Source organism: Kogia breviceps, chromosome 15 (genome assembly GCF_026419965.1).
Source record: "Kogia breviceps isolate mKogBre1 chromosome 15, mKogBre1 haplotype 1, whole genome shotgun sequence".
Lineage (NCBI taxonomy): Eukaryota > Metazoa > Chordata > Mammalia > Artiodactyla > Physeteridae > Kogia > Kogia breviceps.
The window spans coordinates 15,645,676-15,669,942 of record NC_081324.1 but is presented as its reverse complement, the minus strand read 5'-3'; the positions used below and the strand labels follow the sequence as shown (position 1 = coordinate 15,669,942).

At 47.0% G+C, this 24,267-nt stretch overlaps 1 protein-coding gene and 1 pseudogene across 5 annotated transcripts in view; one reads left to right on the top strand and one right to left on the bottom strand.

The window, feature by feature from the left end:
• Nucleotides 1–24,267, bottom strand: part of ALPK2 (alpha kinase 2) — a 150,072-nt gene that overhangs the window by 16,536 nt on the left and 109,269 nt on the right. For 4 of the 5 annotated variants that reach the window (XM_067014993.1, XM_059040413.2, XM_067014996.1 and 1 more), the window contains 6 exons: nt 23,366–23,513; nt 18,477–18,604; nt 18,341–18,376; nt 14,334–14,608; nt 12,731–12,819; nt 3,795–4,012 (listed from right to left, as the gene is read on the bottom strand). In XM_067014993.1, coding sequence (XP_066871094.1) covers nt 3,795–4,012; nt 12,731–12,819; nt 14,334–14,608; nt 18,341–18,376; nt 18,477–18,604; nt 23,366–23,513 — 894 coding nt within the window. The remainder of the gene's footprint in view (nt 1–3,794; nt 4,013–12,730; nt 12,820–14,333; nt 14,609–18,340; nt 18,377–18,476; nt 18,605–23,365; nt 23,514–24,267) is intronic. The other variant, XM_067014995.1, reaches the window with a different exon arrangement.
• Nucleotides 9,928–10,551, top strand: LOC131742515 (developmental pluripotency-associated protein 4 pseudogene; annotated as a pseudogene).

The following is a 24,267-nucleotide window of genomic DNA, read 5'->3' as shown; positions in this document are numbered from 1 at the left end:
TGCTGTTCAGACAGAAACAAAGAGCCCTGCTTTTCTGCAGGGCACCTGGGAGCTAAATTAGACACAGCACTTTGGGGGAGCCAGTAAGCATTTTAAAAGCCTCTTTCACAGTTGGCAAGTAATTCATCTCATTCTTTCAAAGCTGCTAACAACTAAAACACATGTAGAAATGCTTCACATAGTTTTTATGATAGGAACTGGGCTTTAAAAAAGAAAAAAACAAAAACGATTCCAAACTGCAAAAGTCCTCTTTGGACATCTTGTTTCGTGGAAAAGTTGTACTTAAAAAGTACAGCTCTGAGCCACATAGAAGTCCAATTTTAAAGAGTCATTTGGCAAAAGGTCCTTGAGCTTGGGAATTGCTTTTCCTCAATTCTCACAATTACCAGCGGTCACTGATGTTTGGAAAAGTAGAATTTGATTTTCAAAAGGAAACCTCTCTTGGTTTTATAGTTTGCCAGCAATTCAACAAAGGTTACTAAGGGCCTCTAGAGGATAATAATTCAGATTATAGTGTGCAGCTATGAAACCAAGTTGGGGGTAATAGTCATCTACAGGTTGTTTCTGATGGAAGACAGGAAGAAGGCAGTATTACAGTTTGTTCTCCAGAACTTGAGTTCTTGGGTTATTTGGGTGACAGCTTCTTAGGAAACCCAGTGGTCTCCGGTGTGTGCAGATCTTAGGGCCAAATCACAGGCTCACCTTTCACCCCACTGACCTGCAGGACTCGCCACAATCTCATCAACAAGCCAAGGCAACCAGGGAGAGAATAACTGAAGAGTCTGAGAAAGTGAGACTTGAGCTTGGGTTTGTTTGGGATTTTTAAATCCTAATTCCAGTGTCTTAGTAAAATTATAAAATGTGGGGATCGCTTAGAGAATGGATGTGTTATCTTGTGCCACAGTGATGATGATAATAGTAAGATTCTTCCCAGCAGCAGCAGAGAGTGAATAAACACCCTTATGAAATACCATGCCAACACTTGCAGCCACACACGTCATTTACGGGGAGATATAACATTCCACTACAGCTGTTTACTACTGCCTGGAAGCAAAATTAACCGTGCATGAAGCTCCAGGGTGTTGCTTTTCAGTAGATGAACTGTATTTAATGCAAAATTAACTCTGAAGGAGGAAAACTGGGGAAGTCTCAACAGTTGCACAGTCTAATTAAAATAGCTGTCTGTTTAAGACCGTATTGTCTGTGTGTGGCGGCAAAGTCTCTTCAAAAGTGAGTGGATATGGCTGGCTTCAACTTGCAGATCAGCCTCCCCTGCAAGTCTGTAACATTGCACTTCCCAGCTGACCTCAGAGGAGTCCCTCACAGGAGCCTTTGACGGGATACTTGGAAATCTTGCAAATTTGTAAATCTGTGTCTTAGTGGAAAGAGTTTGGGGTTCAGAGTCAGAAGCAGTGTTGGAGTCTTGGACCCCTCTTCTTAGCTGAGTGAGCCAGGGATTAGATCATTATCTCCCAGCCTCTGTTTTCTCATCTGTAAAATGGGGATCATAACATCTCTTCGGCAGGGTTATTACGAAGATTAAACAAAAAATAGGGGAAAATGAGTGCAGACAAAAACTGGTAAAATCCACGTAAGGTCTGCAGTCTTGTTAATTACATCGTGCTGATGTGAGTCTCCTGGTTTTGATAGTGTACTGTAGGTAAGGTGTTATCATTAGGCAAAGCTGGGTGAAGGGTACGTGGGGACCCCTCTGTATGTTTTTGCAATCTCTCATGCCTATGGTTATTTCAAAAGTTTTTAAAAATAGGGAACTCTTACTATGTGTCCATGCTGCGCTAAATGTCTTGCTATCTCATTTCATCCTCCCATCACCCCACGTGGAAATGACTGAGGCACAGAGAGGTAAGTGGTTTGCCCAAGGCTAACAGCTAGAAAGTGGAGGTGCAGGAAATAGAACTCACAGGAATTCTTGCTCTTCACCACCATGCCGTATAGAGCTTGGGATTCTTATACGTAACAATGTCTGACATTAGTAGGTACTCAGTTATAGTTCAGATTTTTTTTTTCCTTAAAGCATTATTATTTGGAAAGGAAAAGGAATAGGAAATCCCCTGTGGCAGAAGCTGTTGGGACCCAGCCCATCACCCATCACCCTCACCCCTTCCATGCACACAGCTCTGCGTCCAGGTACCACCACCAGCATCTCTTGGCCTGAGAACACGCTCTGATCACAGGCACCCGCTTTGCTCAGCGTGGCTTTCCCACGTGCAGGTGGCAAACGCAGGGGAGTTAACACCCCCATCTGGAACAGCCTGCTGCTGGTAACTAAAGGGAGTTGGAGTATAAATACCCCTGCTCCCTCACTTCTTGGGTGTGCTAATTCTGAGAAGTGTGTTCTACCCAGCCTCCCCCAGTTTCCCCAGCAGGCATAAACTTCAGTATTACACAGTGCTAACTGGGTATAAAGTACCCTATCGACTTTCTTTCCCTTCCTTGCCACACTTCCTCAGTCTCCTACCAGTATTTCCTGGGATCCCCTCCCAAATATCTGCACTTGAATATTTGCATGCAATAAAGGATTAACCTTGCCTAAATAAAGGATTCGTTTTTGCCCAACTTTTTGGAGGTAACTGCTAAGCTCTGATAAGAGTGTCCAAAGAGGCTAGAGGCAGAGGTCAGCCTCACGAGCAGGCAGTGATGGCTCCCTAATAAAATCTCTGAACACCAAGGCTCAGGGGAGCTCTCCTGGTTGGCAGTGCTCCCACATCATTGAGGGGAGAAGCACTGTCCCCATGGCTTCACCAGGAGGGGACAAATGGAAATTCCCACCTGGTCTCTTCTGGACTCTTTCCCATGTGTCTCTTCCCTTGGTTGATTTGAGTCTGTATCTTTTCACTATAATAAACTGTAACCACGAATATAATAGCTTTCCTGAGTTCCATGAGTCCTCCCAGGAAATTAATGAACTTGAGGGTGGTCTTGGGGAAGCCCCAAACTGCAACTTGTCTCAGGGCTGTCTCTGTGGGACACCTAATTATGACATCCCTACTTCATACAACAAATGTATTCCCCAAAATGTGGGTATAAACTGAAAACATGCTGTAAATTCACCAGCAGAGCTTGAAATCTAAAGCAACTGTGAAAGATCCTTTCACCTATTGAGAATGAATTCTTGGGGCTTCCCTGGTGGCGCAGTGCTTGAGAATCTGCCTGCTAATGCAGGGGACACGGGTTCGAGCCCTGGTCTGGGAAGATCCCACATGCCGCGGAGCAACTAGGCCCGTGAGCCACAACTACTGAGCCTGCGCGTCTGGAGCCTGTGCTCCGCAACAAGAGAGGCCGCGACAGTGAGAGGCCCGCGCACCGCGATGAAGAGTGGCCCCCGCTCGCCACAACTAGAGAAAGCCCTCGCGCAGAAACGAAGACCCAACACAGCAAAAATAAATAAATTAATTAATAAACTCCTACCCCCGACATTTAAAAAAAAAAGAATGAATTCTTACATTTTAATTTATCTTTTGGTACATCTGGATTTTCATGCGTACGTCTGAATTTGTGCCTATTGAGGACATAGAGTGCCAGTTTTTGGTTAGCTGTTGTAATGGGAAGGTGTTACTGGAATGAATTATTAAAATGTACTTTGTTACTCCATTGAATTGGTCATTTCGGGCTCCTTTGTTGCTTTGTTTCTGATGAGACATTAGTAATACTTTCTGCTGATGAAGGTGCTTACAGTCTGTACCCAGCAGACCTCTCCCTCCGCCTGCCCCCTGCTCCAAGAACATCCCAGGCCCACAGCATCCCTGGAGCCCAGGCCAAGCCACTCTCCTCACCCTGCATGTCTGTGACCAGGAGGCAGCCACTTGTCTTCTGGTAGACCCAGTGCTGGAAGGTGCAACATTTCTGGCCAGCCTCTGATTCTCTTCTCAAGAAGTTTATCTCCTTCCCATCCCTGATGGAATATTTCACAAATTCTCCAATGAGCTCTTCCTCCACTGTTGCGTATGGGATATTGTTCTCAGGTCGATGGATAAGAAAAATAGGAATGATCCTGGAAGGGAAGAGAACATGGGCACGCATCGTGTTCTCAGATGGGAATAAAGATGGCGGGGTTATTCTTTCCTGACCTGGAGGAGTAGGGAGCTGCAGAATAAAAAAATCCTTGGGTTCCATCAGCTGTAGACTAAAAATTCCCCCAATGATTGTTCAGTGCATAAAAGGATGTGTTCCTTTTATTTGTTCCTAGAGTTGGCGAGAAACTCCTCCTTGGGATGGAGTTTAATTGCTCATGTAGCAATGAATGTCTTCATTATAGGCAAACCTCAATGACCCCATTGGTCAGGTGACTAATATATATTATCCATCCATCCAGCATCTATCCACCCTTCCATCCATCCTTCCTTTCAGTCAACAAATATTCATTCAGCGGCTTCTATGTGTCAGACACTCTTCCAGACACTGTTCCAGAAAACAGCAGTAAAGAAAAGAGGCTCTGCTCTCAAGGATCTTACATTTAAATGAAGGAGACAGAAAATAAACCAGCGTCTAGTGCTCTGTGCTATATGAAAAAAACTAAAGCAGTGGAGAGGAGAGAGGTAGCACAGGGTGTGGAGGAGGGGTTGCGGTTTTACTTAGGGAGGTCAGAGAAGGCCTTGATCGTAAAGGACATTTGAGCAGAGACCTGTAGGAGGTGGGCATGGAGAGAGCCATGAGGACGTCTATGGAAGGAACGTTCCAAGTAGAAGGAACGGCAAAGGAAAGAGGCCCCGGGCAGGAGCATCTGGGGCGTGTTCAAACAGCAGCGGGGGGCCGACGTGGCTGGAGAGCACCGGGCAAGGGGTGCGTGGTGGTTTGCGCGAGGATGGGAGGGAAAGGGGAGCTGGGCCACTTGAGAGGCTTTGCCCTTTGTACCGAGCAGGAAGAGAAGCCGCTGGAGGGTTTTGGATACACGAGTGACATGATCAAACTCGTGTGTGACAGAGATCACTCTGCCACCGTGCGTGGTATGGAGCGTGCAAGGGCCGACGCGGGACACAGGGAGGAGGCCACGGGAGAAAGATGGCGGCTGCAAGTGGAGAGGTGATGGGATCCCGCACTGACCCATTCACCGTCACACCGTCCTAGATGGTTATCCCGAGCGTGCTCCTCTCCTCAGACCGCCCACGCCTCCTCCCCAGCCTTGCTCTCAGCCGAGGCCCTTGCTTCCTGCTTGACTGTGAAAACTGAAACAGTAAGAAATTCTCACAGCTACACCCACCACGTGTTCCTGCCTCCCAAGGCCAGTGCCCATGTCCTCTGCCTGCCCACCATCTACTACGGAGGCGCCCTCCTCGCTGCTACCTGAACCATCTCTCCGCTGGTGCCCTGCACCCCAGCCCCTCCCCGACGCTCGAGGATATTGTTCCAGTGACGGTTCCCCACTGTCTCTCCCACCAGGGTTTCCCCCTACAGACTCATTCCCAACGGCAACCGAGAGTAATAACTCTGCTCAGCCTGTAGACCTCAGAGCCCACCCCCACTACTGACTCACCGTCTACATCAAAACCCAAATCAGCTGTAGACTCACCATCTCCAATCCCTTTCCCTCCCATTCAGTCTTGAATCCACTCAAAGTGACTTTCCTGCTTAAAGAAGCCTCGGCCAAGGGCACCACAAGCGCCATGTTGCTGAGTCTAATTGTCCCTTCTCAGCCCTCATCTTACTCGCCCTCAATGGCACTGGACACTGGATCGCTCACTTCTTTTTTTAAGACACTTTTTCATGGCTTCCAGAAACTCACTTCTTCGTGGTTTTCTTGCTGCTTCACTGGCTACTTCCTGTCTCCTCTCCTGGTTCCTCATTTCTCCCCAACCTTTACACCCCCCTCCTGGCTCTTGTTCCACTAATGTTGCCCCTGAGCATTTGCCGGCCCCTGCTCAGCACTGACTCCGACCCCGGCATGTTCCTGTTTCTCGAGCTTCCATCCTCGGTCCTCCCCTCCCCTTGTTCTACGCGCTCTACGCGGGGAGGCCCACCACTTGCACAGCTGCTGTGATCATCTGTATGCAGGTGCCCAGCAAACCAGTGCGCTGCTTCCCTTCTCCTTCCGCTCCAGGCTTAGATGACCGAATTGCTGCAGCCCGATGGCCCACAGAGACCACAAAGCTCAGACTCGGCCTTCGCGAAATTATGCACCTCGCCGTACACCTGCATGAGCCTTCTTCCTGCCTTCGCTGTCTTCAAGCGGCCGCATTGTCTAGCCAGTCTCCCAAGTTCAGAGTCAACCTTCTCTCCCTTTTTACTCCTTCCGTGAAGTCTGGTTAAACACACCTACCTACCGAACGTCACGCACGCCCATTCTTTCCTCTCAAACTCCCCACGGCCATGGCTCAGTTCCACTGCCACTGACTGCCTCTTTCTTGGGCGACAGAAACAACTTTCAGACTGGTCTCCCCATGTCCAGCCTCTGGGCCTTGTCCTTGGACATCCACTGCTGGTGGGCAGATAGCTCTAAGAGCCACATCCGCACAGAGGATTTTTAGGGCAATGAAACTGCTCTGCATGATACATTACAGTTATCATACGCGATGGTATCATTAGACGTTTGTCCAAACCCACAGAATGTACAGCCCTAATGTACACTGTGGCCTTTGGGTGACGATGATGTGTCACTGTGGATTCAATTATAACAGATGTTCCTGTCTGCTGGGGGATGTTAGCAATGGGGGAGGCTGTGTATGTGTGTAGCCCGAGCGGATATGGGAAATCTGTCCCCTCCATTCCATTTTGCTGTGAACCTAAAACTATCCCAAAGATTAAACTATTAAAAACAACAACAACAACGTCTCTGCTCCGTTGCTCAAGGCTCCCCTGCTGAAAGCTTCTGGTTAGCCCCCGTCTTCCCCTCTCGCCCCAGTGCTCATTAGCTGAGCATTGGAAGTTCTTTGCATTGTGGCCCCCACCCTGCCTCTGGCCTCTTTCTCTGCCCCTCTGTTTTCTACCCTGCCAGTACTCTAGATTTACTGAGCATTTTTTCCATCTCCTTGAAAACCTTCTTTCACAGCTCTTCATTTCTTTCTTTGAACATGCTGTTCCCTTTGCTGTCAGTTCTCCACCCTTGCTCTCCATCTGGCAAACTCCTACTCATTCTTCAACACCCTCCTCCTCCTCCTGGGAGCTTTTCCAGACGCCCTACCTCCTCCATGTCCCCATAACTCCTTGCACTTCATGCCACCACACTGGGTTTTGTCCTACGTGCCTTGCACCCCCACTGGCTGTGAGGGGCAAGAACCTAGTGCATTTTCTTAGTATTCTTTTAAGTGCCTATCACCTAGCATGGAACAAAGCCTGGCGCATGGTACATGCACAGCGTTTGGCCAAAATGAATGAACGTTTATATAGGACAAAGTTTCTCAGTCTCAGCATTATTGAACTTTGGGGCCAGATAATTCCTCATTGTGGGGCTGTCCTGTGCATTCTAGGATGTTTAGCAACATCTCTGGCCGCTTCTCACTAGAGGCCAGTAGCACCCCTCCCAGTCACGACCATTGAACTGATATAGGATCCGATCTGACAAACTTGTAGACAGTCAGAGAAGAGGTCACCTAGTTAAGCGTTGATCACATAGATGTCATTTTCAAGGACTTAAAGTAGAAATCATGATAGCCACCCCAAGGAAAAGGTTAAGATGCTGATTGTTGGATGTTCATTAATGTAAAAAACATTTTTAATACAGATTATTTGTCACATGGGTAAACAAATAGGTATAAGTCCCTAATGCAGGCCCCTAACAACGGTCGATATATTTAAAGGCTCAGAAAGTAGGCTTCTGGAAGGGTCTAAGTTCCCCCCCAAAAAAATACATTTATGGTGTGACAGTCACCTGCATCCAGAGATGGTCACCTGGGTTGGGCAGGGGAATGGCTGGTGGTGTCAGTTCTCTTAGTAAAACCACACAAAGAGCCCTATAAGGAAAAGGCCTCAGCAGTGGCCCAGCTCTTGAGTCAGCATGTCTACAGGTAAAGATATAGAACAATTCTGCAACACTTAGTGACCAAATCCAAGCTTAGGAAAAGTCATGAGGGCAGCAGGGCCGGTGGCCCCCTTTCTCCCTTCAAAAATACTATCACAGACACTACCATCATTTCTCTCTGTGTGGGGACGTGGGCCCCCTTTTCCAGTGAGATGAGGGTGAAGGCCTCTTACTTTGAAGGGAGGCTTGAGTTGGGCACCCCGGGCGGCTCTGCACTCACACCACAGGGCGCTGCCTGCTTCCCCAGCAGTGAGAAAGGAGAGACAGGGCCTGTGCTGTGCCACCCACATCCTGCCTTCCCCCGGGAGTTCAGCTGGAGGCTACACACAGGTGTCAACTTAGTCAAAGATCGTTGGGAAAACATTTTTATATTACACAGACAAAGAGGGAAGAGGGATACAAAATTCAAGTGAATTTTAAAGAGACAAAAGGTAACATTTCAAAGAAACGACTCTGCAGGCAGATTACATCAGACTAAGCCCCCAGAGCTTTTGAAGGGAACATATTTATCGTCCTCTGCCATTTACGAGTACTTCCTTGAGAAAATGTGAGAAGGATGCCTCCTTTCCCGATCCACGTCAGAAGAGGAAAGACCCCCCTCTCTCAGGAGCAGATCTGGACCGGGACAATGTCCTTTGAGACACCAAGTGGCCAACCCTTCAAACACCAAGGTTCTCTGATTACCAATCACGGCAGGAGTCATTTGAAGCACTATTTCTGCTTCTAGGATGAAAGCGTTTGTGTCTTTTTATTAAAGAAACGTCAAGTATTAGCCAGGGGGCTGGTGGGCCCTTCCCAGCACCCCTGAAATCAGCCTGGGGTGTCCCCAGCCTCCCTCTGACAACTTGATCATTTCTGCAGGGCTTGGGGCATCCAGGTTGCCTCCTGAGGACGCCCTGAAGACAGCTGGCCACTGACCCTGCCGCAGGGCAAAAGGCTGTTCAGGGTTGACCTGGGCTCTTATCCGTTCCGTAGCCCTAAAAACCAGAGAGGGAGCTGGCTGTGATTCAGAGTGTTAATTACGCATGGTCCCTGCCCGGGGGAATCCTTTGCACGAAGAACGCTGACTCTACTGTCAGTCATTCACAGATTCAAAACCGGAAGCTGCCGGAACGCGGAGGGGTTTCTCTTCTAGACCCACCCGCCCAGAAAAAGGGAAGCGTAGGGCCAGCTTCGCGGTCTGGAAATAAACACATCGCCACCCCAGGCGGGCCAACCACCCAGCCCCGCGCCCTGCATCTGCAGAGGAGCCTGAGGCACGGCGGGGACCAGCTGGCGGCCCTCCCTTGGCTCGCCGCTTGGGAGCCCCTTCCCCTCACTGGCTGCCTCCTTGCAGGGATCGTGCTGAGGCCCTGCCCCCTATGTCCTGCCCCTCCCCTCACAGCCACCTGCCAAGTGGCCACGTCTCCGTGGGCCCCATTCGCCCTCTGTGCCCGGTGCAGCATCTAGAGGCTGCCAGGTGGGCATCCGAATCATCTGCACCCCCACAGAGACACACGCGCCCCCCGTGCCCTCTCCTCTCAGATGCTGCTCACTTACACCTTTGCTAACGTGGTTTCAAGCACAGAGCCCTTTGAGGAAGCCGCGTGGGCCACAGGGGCCGTTTCAGAAGTAAGGAGAACCCTCGTGCTCAGAAAGGAAGTCAAGGTTGGTTAAAACGGAGAGAGCAAACGAACAAGGAGTGTGGAACTCCAGAGTCACAGGAAGAACACGCAAGCTGCAAATTCAAATCGATGTCAGCAGAAGCCGCAGAGGAACAGGGGCTTCTGGTGAACCAAATACACAGACAGACTCGGCAAAGGGGATCCAAAGAAGTGATCTGTGAAAAAAAGGACAAAGCTTCCTGTCCACAAAAGATGCCACGGTGTTGAGACAGCCTAAGACCTCAGAAGGAGACACCCATATCTCCATTACCTTCTAACCTGCTGCCCCCGCCGTCAGCCTGATTCACCAAGATGTTTTGCAGGCTGGGCGCCAGTGATTTCCACCGAGAACCAAAGGCCGGACATGAGACGGACAGAAGCAGCCCTGTGAGCTGCTCACCCTCCTCAAAAAGCATTCCTGCCCCAGCAGAAGAGGCCAGGATCCTATCAGGATCCCGAAGATAAAAGATAGACAAGGCGGAGCTACCTCGGCCAAGTTCTGATAAAAAGATGTCTTTTGATGGGACGGATTCTCCTAAAGTGGCTGCTCCTCCTGAGGAGGGGGCACCTGCCCTTGAAGGACCTACTGCTTTCCTTGAGGGAGTTAATACACCGTGTCAACTTCTGACCCAGAGGCTGTGCTTGCTTCCTGGAGCAGAATTGTAGCCGGGCCCAGGAGACAGACTCAGTGGGATCACAGGAGGCCGGTGTGGTCAGGTGGTGCGTGGTCCACGGGCGAAGTCTCCCTGCGCTCCCACTAGGGCTGGGCTCGTTACAGTTTCATGCCGGACAGGCTTGGGTTCTTGAAAGACCAAGGAGGGGCTCTGCTCTCTTCTCCCTTCCTGCCGGCAATTTTCCACCCGACACCTGGGGGACCACATGCTGCGCCCTGAGTGTGTTCATAGGAACCAAGTATTAGCGAAAAGCCTGCAGTGAGGCTACACCACCCGGAAAAAGGGTTCAGCTATAATGCTAGTTAACGATAGAGAAGTGACTACAGTCCACTCCGTGGTGCCCCTTGACAGCTGAACTGTAGGCCGCTCCACACCCTCCATGCTTCCTGCTTGCATGGGGTGCAGCCTGGCCAGCTGCAGGGGGGAAAAAAAAGCCTGTGAACTGCCTGACAGGAAACCACAGTGGAAGTGGCTCTCTCTGCAAAGAGCCCCAGCCCTAAGAGGGCAGAGGAGGAAGGAGATGAGATATTTTACAAATATGAATTCACTGAATGGAATTAATTTACCTGAAAGGGCCTCCAGTAAGTTTCTACACTGGGGAAGACGGGGCTTATAGACAAAACTTGAAACTTGGTTATGTTTGCCTTAACCTATAGTCAACCCTATCATTGCCAGGAATGGTTCAAACAGAAATGTGTCTTCTGATGTGATACAGTATATCACTGACAATCTTCTTGCCAAAAAGATGTAATATGCATCGCTTCACAAGGAAGCAATCATTCCTGTTTTTACTTTAAGTTTTATACATAATTTCTTAAGTGTCCTGGAATGAATGATAAGTCATAGTTCCTCTAGTAAAAAGGGTGTTTTGGAATAATTGGGGAAATTTTAATATAGGTTGGATATTAGGTGATACTATAGCAACGTTAAATGTGTTGGTTTTGATAGCTGTTGTAGTTATATAGGAATATGTACACAGAATCTATAGAAAGAATATACAGTGCAGAATATACAGGTGTTGTACCAACTTTTGTTGTTCCAAAATTTTTAGAAGTTTAAAAAAAAAAAACAAAGAATGTTGTGTTTCCAGTATAGAATCCTGAATTTGGTTCAGTGAACATGGAATCAGGCACAGATGCCCTTTTTTGGACCCTTATCCCTCCATGTACTGTCCTCGTCCATGAGTTCACAAATCCTCCCACCGTGAGGAAGGAAGTGTATTTGGATACCAAAACATCCTCATCTGCCTCCAGGGCGGTGGCAGATTTGCTGGGAAGCTGATTAAGCCCTTGTCCTTCACCCGCACAGACCCTTTCCAAGTCCCTGGACACATCTTGATATTCATCATTGTGTTCTTTTCCTTAGAAAAGTCCCCAAGTTGTGTATGAGTCAAGCTGCACAAAGCTCGGGTGTGCCCCTGCGGGAGGGCGCTGTGGTTCCACGCCTGGTGGACTGATTACGGGCGGATTCTTCCTCCTCAAAGAGGAACTGAAGAGGACAGAGCAGGAAGAGGGGTCTGGAGAAGCAAGAACAGGACGAGTTCTCGCGACAACCCAGTCCAGATTGCTGTCTTAGCCTACTTACCAGAAAAGCAATTGAAAGTGGTTTTCTTTGCATTATGTTAATTTTTCTTGAAGTTGCTGAGAATTGTTTGTATACTGTGTATGTTAAGCATTTCTTGGAGAAGAGCAGCAAGCATTAGACTTTATATACATGGTGTGTCCAACATACCACCTCAGGGTTGGTTTGGTTTTTCCCATTTCGTGAGTTAACAGAGATAACGGACAAGAGTTCCTTCCTTCTTTCCTCTCCTTTCCCACTTTCTACTCATACGTAAATGACTGGTCTGTCTGAAATGTCCAACGTGCACTGGCACAGCCCTTTCTCTTCCCATTTATGATCTCAACCAGATAAGCAGATCAGTAAACACAAGCTCCAGACGCCCGAACATGTGCTTGTGCCAATCGATATTTAGTCAATGAGTGGATAAAAGTCAGTGTAGTTTACCTCTGTAGGGTTCCAGGAATCGGCTACTCTGCTCCTATGTTCCTGATCACCGAGCTCTTTCTTCCCTGACCCACCACCATATTTATTTTCATCACAGGACTCCTGTTCTCTTATATTTGTTTATGGTTTAGACAGTGTAATACCTATGAGAGTAGATACGTTTTCTATTTAACATGGTATATGCATTTATTTAATTATTCCGTCCAACCATACATTTACTGGAATATCTAGCACGTATTTTTCTGCAAGCCTCTGGTGACGCAGTGAAGAGCAGGATAGCAGCTGTGTGTGCCCTCTCAGAGCTTACAGACAGACGCCAGCTGAGACGTGTGTCCTACTGTTTCTTCTCCTCATCCCTCAGTGCCCCGCAAGTCCCCAACAAATTAGAGAATTAGAGCGGGGGGCGGGGGGACACAAGAGGGAATCATACTTACTCTGGCACTTCTCCAAAGCCTTCCAGAGGCTGCGCTTCAGCGGCATAGATCTTGGCATAGTATCTGGCGGTATTTTGAACGTAGCATTCCTAGATCACCCAAGTACATGGGAAAGCCCAGTGATTAGAAGAAATTCAGAGAGCATTGCCCAGTAAAGCTCAAATTTCCCAATATAGGTTAAGCCAATGGATTTCCAAACCCATCCCTTCGTTGGGGGCACAGAAGCAACAATGAATGTAGCCTACAGTTGGCCACTTGCAGAGGAGCTCTGAGACCTGAAGGAACCATCCAGGTGAAGGTCAAATAGTCTCTAGGGCTAGGTGTCCCTGAACTATGAAATTTCTAGAACCCACATGGCTGAAGTTCACCCCTGAGCTAAGGGGATTGGTCTCTGGGCAGGATGTCAGATAGAGCACGGGGACTGTTGGATTTCCCATGAGCTATCCCATCTGAGTTTCTTCTTCAAAGGTGTAACTTGAGTTGTAAGTAATGAACACCTTGCCAAGATTGTTGGCTTAGAAAAGCCCTACAGAGTGGAAAGCAGAATCCAGGTTGCTTTTCCTAAGTTGGAGTCTGGATGCTGGGGGATTTTCCATGACTGGGCCAGATGGCACTTGAAATCGAAGGAATATTCAGTGAAAGAGAAGAACAAAGAAGGATAGATTTGGAGGAAAAAGGAGTACAATTGGCAAAATCCTATGCTCAGAGAAGAGGGGCTGTCTTCATGAGTACCAAGTCCCACACGGCATTGCCACATCTGAGACGACCATGGAAGGACAGTGTTTGAGAGCACCCAAGAGACTCATCTGAGTCTAGCTTATTCGTTTTATAGGTTAAAAAAAAAAATTCAAAGGGCACCTAGTTTGTGAAAGAGCTAGACCCAGCTCTCCTGAAAGCTTGACCAGCGCTGGCATAGAGTGAAATGCATGGACGGGGGATGGGGGAGGAGTGGTGATGCAGGGGGAGAAGCTCGTGTTTTCCTTCCCTCCCCTCTTGCCTCAAGGGTCCTAAGACTCAGTAACATAGGAGGGAACTTAGGTAGAGACTTGGGTCAATCTCCCTTCGTAGCTTATGGGTGGACATTGAACCTAACTCAGGAAGGCAGGAAAGAGGACAAACGTTAACCCTTCTGAATATACCCCCCCCCTTCCTCTTCCCTAAAACAAACTGAAACACTCCAGAAACTACCGTTGATTTTAGCTGTCCTTGAGGATCCTTGGGAATCCTGGCATCCAATGTAACCCGGACACCCCACTTCCCATGTCATTCTGAGTCCAGGCAGATTCAAACCCTCAGGGGTCTGATGGGGCTTCCTAGGAAGCATTCCTAGAAGTGATCCCAGTCAACGTAGGAACTGGTGAGGCACCCCCAGACACAGCCTAGTCCCAACTGGCTGGCACGAGGCCAAGAAATCATTCAGTGGCTGAGATGTGATCTCCAGCATTTAGCCTTAATCTAGTGACTCCCTCATAAACATACCCCAGAGGGAGAGAGACACCCTCTTGGAGACACCCCCCCATCCATTCCGAGTCTGATTTTCATCTCAGGGTATCACGGGTCCGTCTCACACCTCAAGCAGCACTTTCAGGGCAGGTGGACCCACCTGGGCGGCGAGTTTGTAGTTCCTCTGGATGAGCTCATCATTGTTTCTGGTCCCGTAGGCAACGGCATTGTGCACCTTGAGCACACAGGCGTGGCCGGGCTTGAAGACTGGTGTGAGGCCCTGCATCACTTTGCTGCGGAAGGCTTTCCGGTGGACCCCTTCCCCAAAATGCAACTCCTCCGTGGCGATCTGACCGCGCAGACGGCCCCCGAAGTAGCTGTCACTGAGGAAGTCTCCTCTGAAGATGAGTTGGCTGAATTCAATCTCTTCGTATACTAAAGACATAACACAACTTCCGTTGGACAGAAACATCTCCCAATCCTGCTCCTTGGCTAACGAGCATTCCCACACAGGGACAATGACAAGGTTGACCTACAGAATCTAGGAGGGGAAACCACACTAACTCCCAGCAGAGGCATAGCTCGAAGGGGACATGGTTCACTGAGGATGTAGAAGATCAAGGCGAGGCCCCGGTGGATCGGATGAGAGGGGGAAGAGGACTGGGGAGACCAGGAAAAGAGCTGTAGACAGGTCCAGAAAACATGAACAGAATCATGCAAGGTGATTAAAGGCAAGTTGAAAAGACAGATGAAATGGAGAAGAGGGAGGAAGTACCAGTTGTAAGACTGATCTGCTAGACCATTGATCTGCTGATCAACGTTTCCCAATCTTTTTTTTCATTGTTGCCTTCTGCAAGGATTCTTTTTAGTCTTTTTCCCCCCAGTTGCTCCACAGAAAATTTTAATACCACAGATGTACTGTGTATCTGGTATGGCTATCTGTGCTTAATACACAAGGATACGTTTTCTTTTGCCTCCCCAAGACCCAATTTTGTTCCCTTGGAGGTGACACTGCCTCTGTTAAGAATGACTGTGGTAGTCATAAGAAATAAGTGGGAAAAAAACAAAACAAGTAAAAAGAACTCCCTCTGAAGAGAAGTTGAAAAAAGGTAGAATCATTTTGGATCTACTTGTGAAAAGTACTGAGTTCTCTATCAGCTGTTTGAGTTGATTCTGCATGTGTTTCAGATGACAATAATTCGATCAGCATGTTGCATTTTAAACTAGAGATGACCAAGTCAGACTTCTGACTGGCTGAGAGAAGAAAGTAAGATGGCTTTCAATGAAATAAGATTGTTTAGATTTTTTAAAAAACACCTTCCACTCCTCAAAAGTTGATGAAAACTCAACTTTCTGAGATAGACATCATCTATCTGGTTGTGTGAAAACCTCACTTCACGTTTCTAGTTAGAATATTTAGCAAAATATTTTTCTCTTTGAAAAATATTTTCAAATCATGTTTTAAGGGCAATCTATGACCAATGTGAGCAGTTAAAAGTATAAGGGAACAGACTGTTCTTAAAGGGTATCGATTAGTGTCTAGACCTAGTTATTGTCAGAAAGAAAGGAGGCAGGTAGGGGATTTTCAAATAGAAAAAGTAGGTGAAAGTGTCACTGAAAGAGTATTCAGAGAGTTGCTCCAAGGCAACTCTTTCACAAGGGCTAGCGGAAGGCTCCTGAAGACTGACCTATTTGGGGTTTAGAGAGAATGGGGGCAGAGGAACAGGAAAACAGGTAGGTAAATGGGACATTTTCCCAAATAAATTTTAAAGGAGATAGGATGAAATCTGTGAAATAGCTAAGTAATAGAACGAGAAAGTTATAGAGAAGAGTATAGTTTAAGTTAAATTTTAGAATTAGGTAATGAAATGGAGAGGGAATGCTATTTATACAACCCAAATCTTAATTCCAGTTACATGACTGATTAACAATTTTGCCCCCAAGACCTCTGAATATAGGAAATGTTTTATGTATATTCACCAGAGCCCAATAAATCTGAGCTATATTTACCACTTTGTTTTCCTTCAAAAGTCCCGAAGTTTCTAGAATTCAGTTGTTCTTGAAAGTTAAAAGTTTGTGTATTTTAAAATGCAACTTTAATTAACTAAAGACAAACGTTGTTCCAGACTCTCTGCTTAGTAATAGAAAGGAAACTTGTTGGTGCCGTACTGTATAGGGATGGGCTATGTGTGGGGATGAGTAATTTTCCCTAAGAAAAAATACACGACAAGCATGGACTCCACCATTCTCAATAATCCTGTCCATAATTTCCAGAAATGTCTACTTAACCAGGATAAAACAATGCAAGAAAAATACATCTTAGAATTTTTCTTTGAAAGCCACGTGTGCCATCATTAAGTTGTGCTAGCTTTATTTGAATCATTCATTTGGGGCTTTTATTAGATTTTCAGTTAGTGATCAACTTGTAAAATGTTATATGTTCCTCCTCTAGAGACTTAAATAAAATGTCTAGTGAGAGATTCCTCCAGATAAGAAAGGTGATAAAGCAGTCATTTGAAACTTCTTCATCGGAAGGTACACGGAAAGGCAGAGGAAGGTATAGCCTCCCCAGCCCAGTAAGCCATTGAAACTGGACCCCCAGTCTCATGGAGAAGCAGCTGGCAGAAGGTGATGTCTTCAGTGTCTAGACCCCAACCCAATGGTGGGAGGCACACGGCTACAATAGTGGTGACCAGTACCTCATCCTCACTGGGGTCTCATTCCTGACTGGTAAAGCCTTGAGAAATGAGTCTCTGCAAACTTAAATTAACCAGGTCAGAGCGAGAATCTGGGATGGGATGCCAAGTGATGCTAAGAAGCTGATGAAACAGAGAAACCTTTCTTCTGAAGGTCATTTTGGTTTTTGATATAAGAAAGGACATTCTTTTGCATATTTAGATTCTTGGGAGGATGTAGGGAAGGATTTTAAATTACCCAAGTACATGACACACTAAAGACATGTAGCATTTGAATGGTTTGTGAAGAGTTGGTATTTAAGTCTGTTGTTTTGGACAAATATCACAGTATTTGCTAGACCATTTCTAAGTCGAGATTCCAGCTCCTCGCCTTTAATTACTAGACGTTACTGCATCTTGATTATCTGTACTGTCTTGTTTTCACAGAGGTTTCGGGGTTTTTATTTGCCTTAAAAGAAAATCAGCACATACAGTATACACTGGCAGTTTAAACTTGGCCATGATGAGAGTATTTGCACCACAGAAATTGGAAAACTGTACAAATCAGGGCCTCCCCAACCCCCTGGCAGGTTGTTAACAGTTTGGCAGCAGATCACTGGGTGCGGATGGGCTCGGGTGCTGGGGATGGATAATTTTCCCCAAGAGGAAATACATGACCAGCAGGGACTCAGTGGTGGCCCAGACTCAGCCTGAATGGTCCAGGGCAGCTGGTAGCTTGTTGCTACACCAGGAGTGCACAAGTGCCAAAGGAAAGCACAAAAATCCATCTCCCACTTCCACTAGGATGCAAAGGAATGGACTTATTCGCCTAGACACCTGACTCTTTGGGAATCTGCTCAGCTAGTCGAACTGAAGAGTAAAACAATTGGAGAAACAAAACATGCTGTGTGACGTAGAGAACAAACGCAGGGACACCAAGCGGGGAAAGCGGGCGGGGGGTGAGGGTGTGTGATGAATTGGGAGATTGGGATTGACATGGATACACTGATGTGTAGAAAATGGATGACTAATAAGAACCTGCTGTATAAAAAAATCAACAAAATTCAAAAACAAAGATAAGAGATAACAAGTGTTGGTGAGAATGTGGAGAAAAGGAAGCCCAAAAAACCATGCTGTGTAAGTGCCAGAGGCTGAAAAACCCCATGCAGATGGGCTGGATGCAAGTCTGGTGCTTCACAGAGAAAGTCTAACCCCAAAAGTGCCTCCCCCACCCCCGCCAACATGGTCCCAACAACTGCACAGTCTGATCTCTTTAATAATTCACTTCTGGACTTCTGGAGCCTAACCCACTTATCACAGGCCCTGCAATCAGGTTGAAATAGCTTATGAATTGTCTTTCACTTCCCAGGCATTCCTGAGCTCTCTCCTACTTGGTTCAAAGAGTCGAGGGGAATGTTGCTTCTACCGTCGCCTACATTTCATGCTTTAGGATCCACCCATTTCCTCTGACGTCCAGCTCAGGTTAGCTTACCGTTAACATCTGGGTGACTTGAAAGTTGTTTGAGAACTGGAAGATGACAGAGAAGAGAATGCCTTCAGTACAAATCATCATTCTGAACTGGTACGGGCTAGAGGTGTTCACTGGAAACGGCAAAGCTGAGGTTTACCTTCTGTGGTGAGGTTAAATTCCGTAGCCACTTTCCCAAAACTGTTCTTGATGCAGCAAGAATAGAGGCCCTGGTCCTTCTGACTGGCTTGAAGGATGGCCAAGGACACAGCGGAGCCGTCTCCTGCTCTGCATTGGGGGACACGAACGTGGGCATGCAACGTCATTCTCAAGTTACACTTTTCTAACAGGAGAAAGAAACTAATGCTTCCCTGCCCTCGTGAGTCCAGCCAACGGGCTGGCTGAAGGACGAGATCGTGATCGGCTGTTAAAGTTAACTTATTTGTAGGAGACGATCAGCATGCTTTTGCTTCACCTCCTCACTTCAGTATGCAATATGAATGCACGGAAACACCTGGGAGGTTTGACTGCCATTAGGAGAGCAAAGAATGGAAAATGTGAATTCTGGGGGCTTTCGTTAACACTGCTGCTCAGAATTCCTCAGCTGTGTTGCTAATCCAGGTGTCCTGGGCTCAAAGGAAACCTGAAAGTTCCAAACCCAGACACAGTAAGAGACAACAGAAAGGGGGTCTTTGTTGTATATAAGGACTCATGGGCTGAAGACTTTAAGGGTCTGCCTCCCTGGCAAAGACCATCCATCCATCTGCCTACCCAATCTTAAGTTCCAGGACTGTGCTCTAAACAGAAAAACATCGTGGCGATAATGACGATGGTTATGGCTAATGTGTATCGAGCACTTGGTATGTGGCAGGCACCGTGCTCATCACTTTAAGGTCTATTCCACGCCATCCTTGGAGCCATGTAACAAATACTATTACTGTCCCCAGTTCACAGAAGAGGAAACTGAGGCGCACTGAGATTAAGCAAGTGGCCTAAGGTCACACAGCTGATAAGAGTAGACTCAGGACTTAAACCAAGATAGCCTGACTCTGGAACCCTCCTCTTGACTGTGATAAGCTGCCTCCAAGGGCTCTTGGAGGGATCTGTGATCCCTGCCCTCAAATCGGGGATAACTGGGATTAGAGTTAAAGCCACAATCTCTGTTCCAAAGTCTCAAACAGAAAATTTACTTTGCAGCCAAAAAGATACTCAAATATTATTCTAGTTTTGTTCTATATGGTGAATTTTGTTAGACATTCACCAAGGTCAAGTGTGTGCAGTGTATGTTTTGGTTCATTTCACAACTCAACAGCAAAATCCGTTCATCTCAGTTTGCAGAGTCAACGGAAGTGTTCGTTATCGTTTAGCTTTTCAGTAGACTTTAAGCCTCCGATTTACACATGCCTCTTCTGGAATGTACCCGCGGCTTACAACAAAGTCCACTAAATCATAATACTTCCTCCAAGTGCATCCTGAATGCACGGTTGAAAGTGGACATGAACAAGCCCAGTTATAAGGGGAAGACTTCCTGGACAGGCTGCCAAATACCAAGAGTCACCGGGGGGAGGGGCAGGGGGCGTGCAGTGCCCTCCTCTAGTGGCCTGTTGATCAGCACAGCATTTGTGTCCCTGAAAGGGGCAGTCGAGATCGGCCAGAAAGGCTGGCGGCTGAACTAGAATGGTCCCGTGACAAGTTCCTTCCAGCCAAGAAATCCTGATGCTTGGCACAGAATCTCGGAGGCCTTTTTCTGTCTTGGTCCACAGAGGCCTCCTTCTAGGAGGGGTAGCTGAGGAGTCACAAAGACCTGGATTCAAATCCTGAGCTGAGCTCTGGTCTCTCACCCTCAGCTTCCTTGTCTGGGAAAGAGGAAAGAGCAAGATGCCCTCCCGGGTGTGCATCAGGAGAAAGTGACACCTGGCGCGTGAAGCCTGACTGAAGGGTCTAGTCTGGGAGTGGCCATGAGCCATCAGCAGGGGTCAGCTGCTGTGTGCCCAGTACCCGGGGATTTGGTGATGGGGAAAGAGGCACAGTCTTCACCCGTGAGGGTCTTCCAGTCTGGGAGGAGATAGACAAACAGAAAATATCCATATAAACTGTGAGAAGTGAAAAGTGGTCTTGCACCTTTTTTGGGGGTGGGGCGGTATGCGGGCCTCTCCCGTTGCGGAGCGCAGGCTCCGGACGCGCAGGCTCAGCGGCCACGGCTCACGGGCCCAGCCGCTCCGCGGCATGTGGGATCTTCCCGGACCGGGGCACGAACCCACGTCCCCTGCATCGGCAGGCGGACTCTCAACCACTGCACCACCAGGGAAGCCCCGGTCTTGGACCTTTTTGAATCAATAGGGGGAAAGCTCAGTTTCATATCCTGTTACCCTGTAAGGGACACAGGTTTTTGCTTTCAGAGGAAGGAACGGCCAAATGCACAAAGGGCTAAACAGGAGTGGAGCTTAGCCGGGGAGACAAGTGCAAGCAAAAGAAGCTCCAAGTGTGACCAGAGTTAACACAGCCAAGAACTAAATCGGCCGGAGGGAAAGGGCATCTAAACTGGGGGCTTCTCAGAAGACCCCAGAACACGTGAGCAGCCCCAGGGAGCAGGGGTGAGGATTGCCGGCACCCACTGCCCGCCTTCCAGCCTGGGTGGAGACGTCCTTCCAACGGCCAACCAAGGAGAACCTGCCTCTAATGGCAGCCAGCTCTTCCCTCCCTGCTTGTCCGGCAGGAATGATGGGATCTGTGCTCAGCTTTCAGCCAATCCACTCCATGGGGACAATGGCCCTTTCTAAAGCCCAGGCCACTCCCAAGCACCTCTCTCCCCAGAGTGGAGAATGGGTTCCTGGTTACCAAGGAGGTACTGATGGCCAAGGTGGCACTGAAGGGTGCCAGCTTGAGATCTTCACGGAGCCAAGACATATACCACCATTGCACAAGCTACCACTTTCTTCTTGGTCTCCTCAGAGATCAGTCACCTTGTCCTAGCCATAAGAAAGTGTCCTGACACCTAATTCCCAAAATTTAGCCTATTCAGGAAAAGCATCCTAAACTTGGGGACAAAGGCAAAAGGATGATTGAGTGTCCTTTGTATGTCACTGTTTAATGGGCTCACCCAAGGAGAATTTAGTTATAGGAGATGCTCCTCTGTCCGACTTTGCTATTTACTCTTTACACATCTTTGTAAGATGTTACAGGAAAACCCGAAAGAACTCTTTGGTCAACCCAATAGAACCCACCCAGTTATAACTTCTCCTGGACAGAAACCTACAAAAGATAACTCCCAAGGTTTATTACCTGTGGAATATTAACAATTTTCGTATGCACTTGCAAACATTCCAGCACTCTTTTGCCTGATTAACTGTATAAATTCATTCCTCAGATGTTCCTTTATACAGCTTTCCCATCTTACTCATCAGTTAATGAGTTCGGGAAGGAAGATCTTTGTTACACGTTCCTATGACATTTGTTTGACAGATCAACTTTTTGATAACTATATCTTGACAAAGCAGTGAGAGATTTCTTGGAGGGACGTGTAAAGGAAACGTGCAACCGGCATTAGGGGTGAAAATTTGATAACGTTTGAAAATCCACCTGAAATATAAATGACTTAATATCAAAGGAGTTATGACTCCCAAATCTCCAGTGGTGGCACAGAGAGGGCACACGGGTGCACCTAAGCCAGAGAGTGTTACCAAAAAGAATGAAGCCAACCTCACCAAGAACTTAAAGGCCTTGGCCACGTGTCATTAGTAGATGACCTGCGTACTAAGGTCACACACTTTCTAGAGGGAGGCTAGGTTTTCTAAAGACACCTCAGATGGAAAAGAGACCTGAAAGATTCGAGTGTCAATTTTCAGCTTAGATCAAGAGCAAAAAACGCTGGCCCGTTTTCTTGGCTGACGGCTACGGAGAGTACTTTAAATGAAAAATTAGCACTTTTTTTTTTTTTTTTTTTAAATAAAGCTCTAGGGAACCGCCTTGATTTTTTAAAAAAATCAAGCCATTTATTCTTCACTGTAATTCTTAAGCCTTACATAAGACAAGCAGGGTAATGATGGCCTCTTAGGCCAAGCAGCTTTATTACAATCATAGCCCAGTTGGATTTTTCTGGAGTGATGTTACAGAAATGAAATTATAGCTCAAGTCTTCCATCGTTGCATTTGGAACAATTTGCAGATGTGTTCCAAGCAGACATTTGATTTAACTTTACAGAAAACTGATTTCTCTCACGTTTTCAGCCTATTTGTGATAAGATTAGTGGGTTAAGAACACCTCCCGTGACTCAGGGAGCTGAGCTAGGGCCTCCTTTGGCGGAAAGGAGCTTCTGAGAATTGTTTGAGTTAGGCTGGTTTCCATCGAGCCAGGGGGTCTGTTTCTAGAATGAATCACACCTCCTCAGGTGCAAAAGACGAAGCTTGATTCACCAGTTCACTCGAGCAAGCATTTATGTATTGCTGGAAAGGCTCTTTAAGGAAGGTTCATTCCACACGGGGTATTCTGGGCAATGATGCTCTCTCACCTCTCCCCCTCCTCCTCTTCATCTCCTCTAACCTACGGCCCCAGATATAAACTGGTTTTCCCATCTTAGAGATGGCAGCTTACCACCCTGTGTAGATGCCACTTTTCTGTAACCTCACGGATTGTTTTTTCCTTTTGATTTACCTTCTTAGCTTTCTGTTAGGTTAATGGGAATTTACGAGAACAGCAAAATACACGGGCATATGAAAGAGAGCTCTTTAATCTTGGGACCACAGAACCTCAGACTAGAAGATGACTGGTCAGGTTCCCCTGATTTTAAAAAATGTAATGAAACGTTTGTGCCTTCCTAAGGCCGCCAAACATGACGGTAGCCAAGGCAAGGCAAGAATATTTCCCCATCCTCCCTGTCCAGGTATCCGTCCTTTTGTTACTTACTCTTCTTGGATACTTTGGGTGTGGAGTTTCTGTTTCAATCTTCCTTTTACTTCCTATAATTTACTATTTTCCTTTAGAACCATGTTGTGAAATAAACAACCAACTGTGAAAAGTAACCGGGCTGGCGAGGGGGGGGGGATATCGCACCTTCTCTGCACTTGGGCTATCGACTTGGAATCTTTCATCCACCAGATAGTAGAATCTTCATGAATCTCTGCAAACTGGCAGCTTAATTTTACATTTCCAGAGTGGTCAGGGAACATCTCAGCCTGGATCTTTTTCAGTAATACCGGAGCTGGAAACAGGAAACTTGTAGGTCAGTGTTCTTATAAGAATTGCAAAGAGCTTTAGGGTGGGCAAGAGACTTTCCCATTTTATCACATTTAATTCTCACTACAATCCCAAGAGACAGGGATAATAATTATTACCCTCCATTTGGTGGATGAGGAAATCTGGTGTCTGAGGGGAGATGGCACTTTTCTAAACAGATAGAAAATGAACAAGTCAGTAATAGAAAACTCCCACTTTTCATTACTTAAAATTCCTGAGTGAGGTCTGCAATGCACAAAGTGAAACAGAACTTGAAACTTTAAAAAAAAAATGATGGGAGGGATGGGGGTTGTAGATACCGAGTCTATAGGATCTGGGCCAAATAAAGATGCTTTTATGACTACCAGACGATCCAGGTCAAAATTAAAGCTGGGGCTTAGGAAGTAGAATAAAATCTGGACTAGCCAAGTAACGTCGCTAAGCCCCCAGGTGTAAAAGGCAACAGCAATAAGTCATTTGCTGAAGAATATTCATCCATCTTTCCCCTTGATCACACTTATCTTTGCAGAAAGATATCGGACATCACTGAAATCCATTAGGATATCAATTTCATTAGCGAAAGAGAACTGTCTACTTGAATGAAATAGGAGCAATACACAATTCCCAGGGGTTAGGTGTAATTACTCAGGGCAGCCACTGGGCGGCAGCCTAGACAAGAGGAGGATGGCTAACACAGCCAGGTGGTCAGAATACTTCGGCAGGTAGAGGTTACTGGAAAC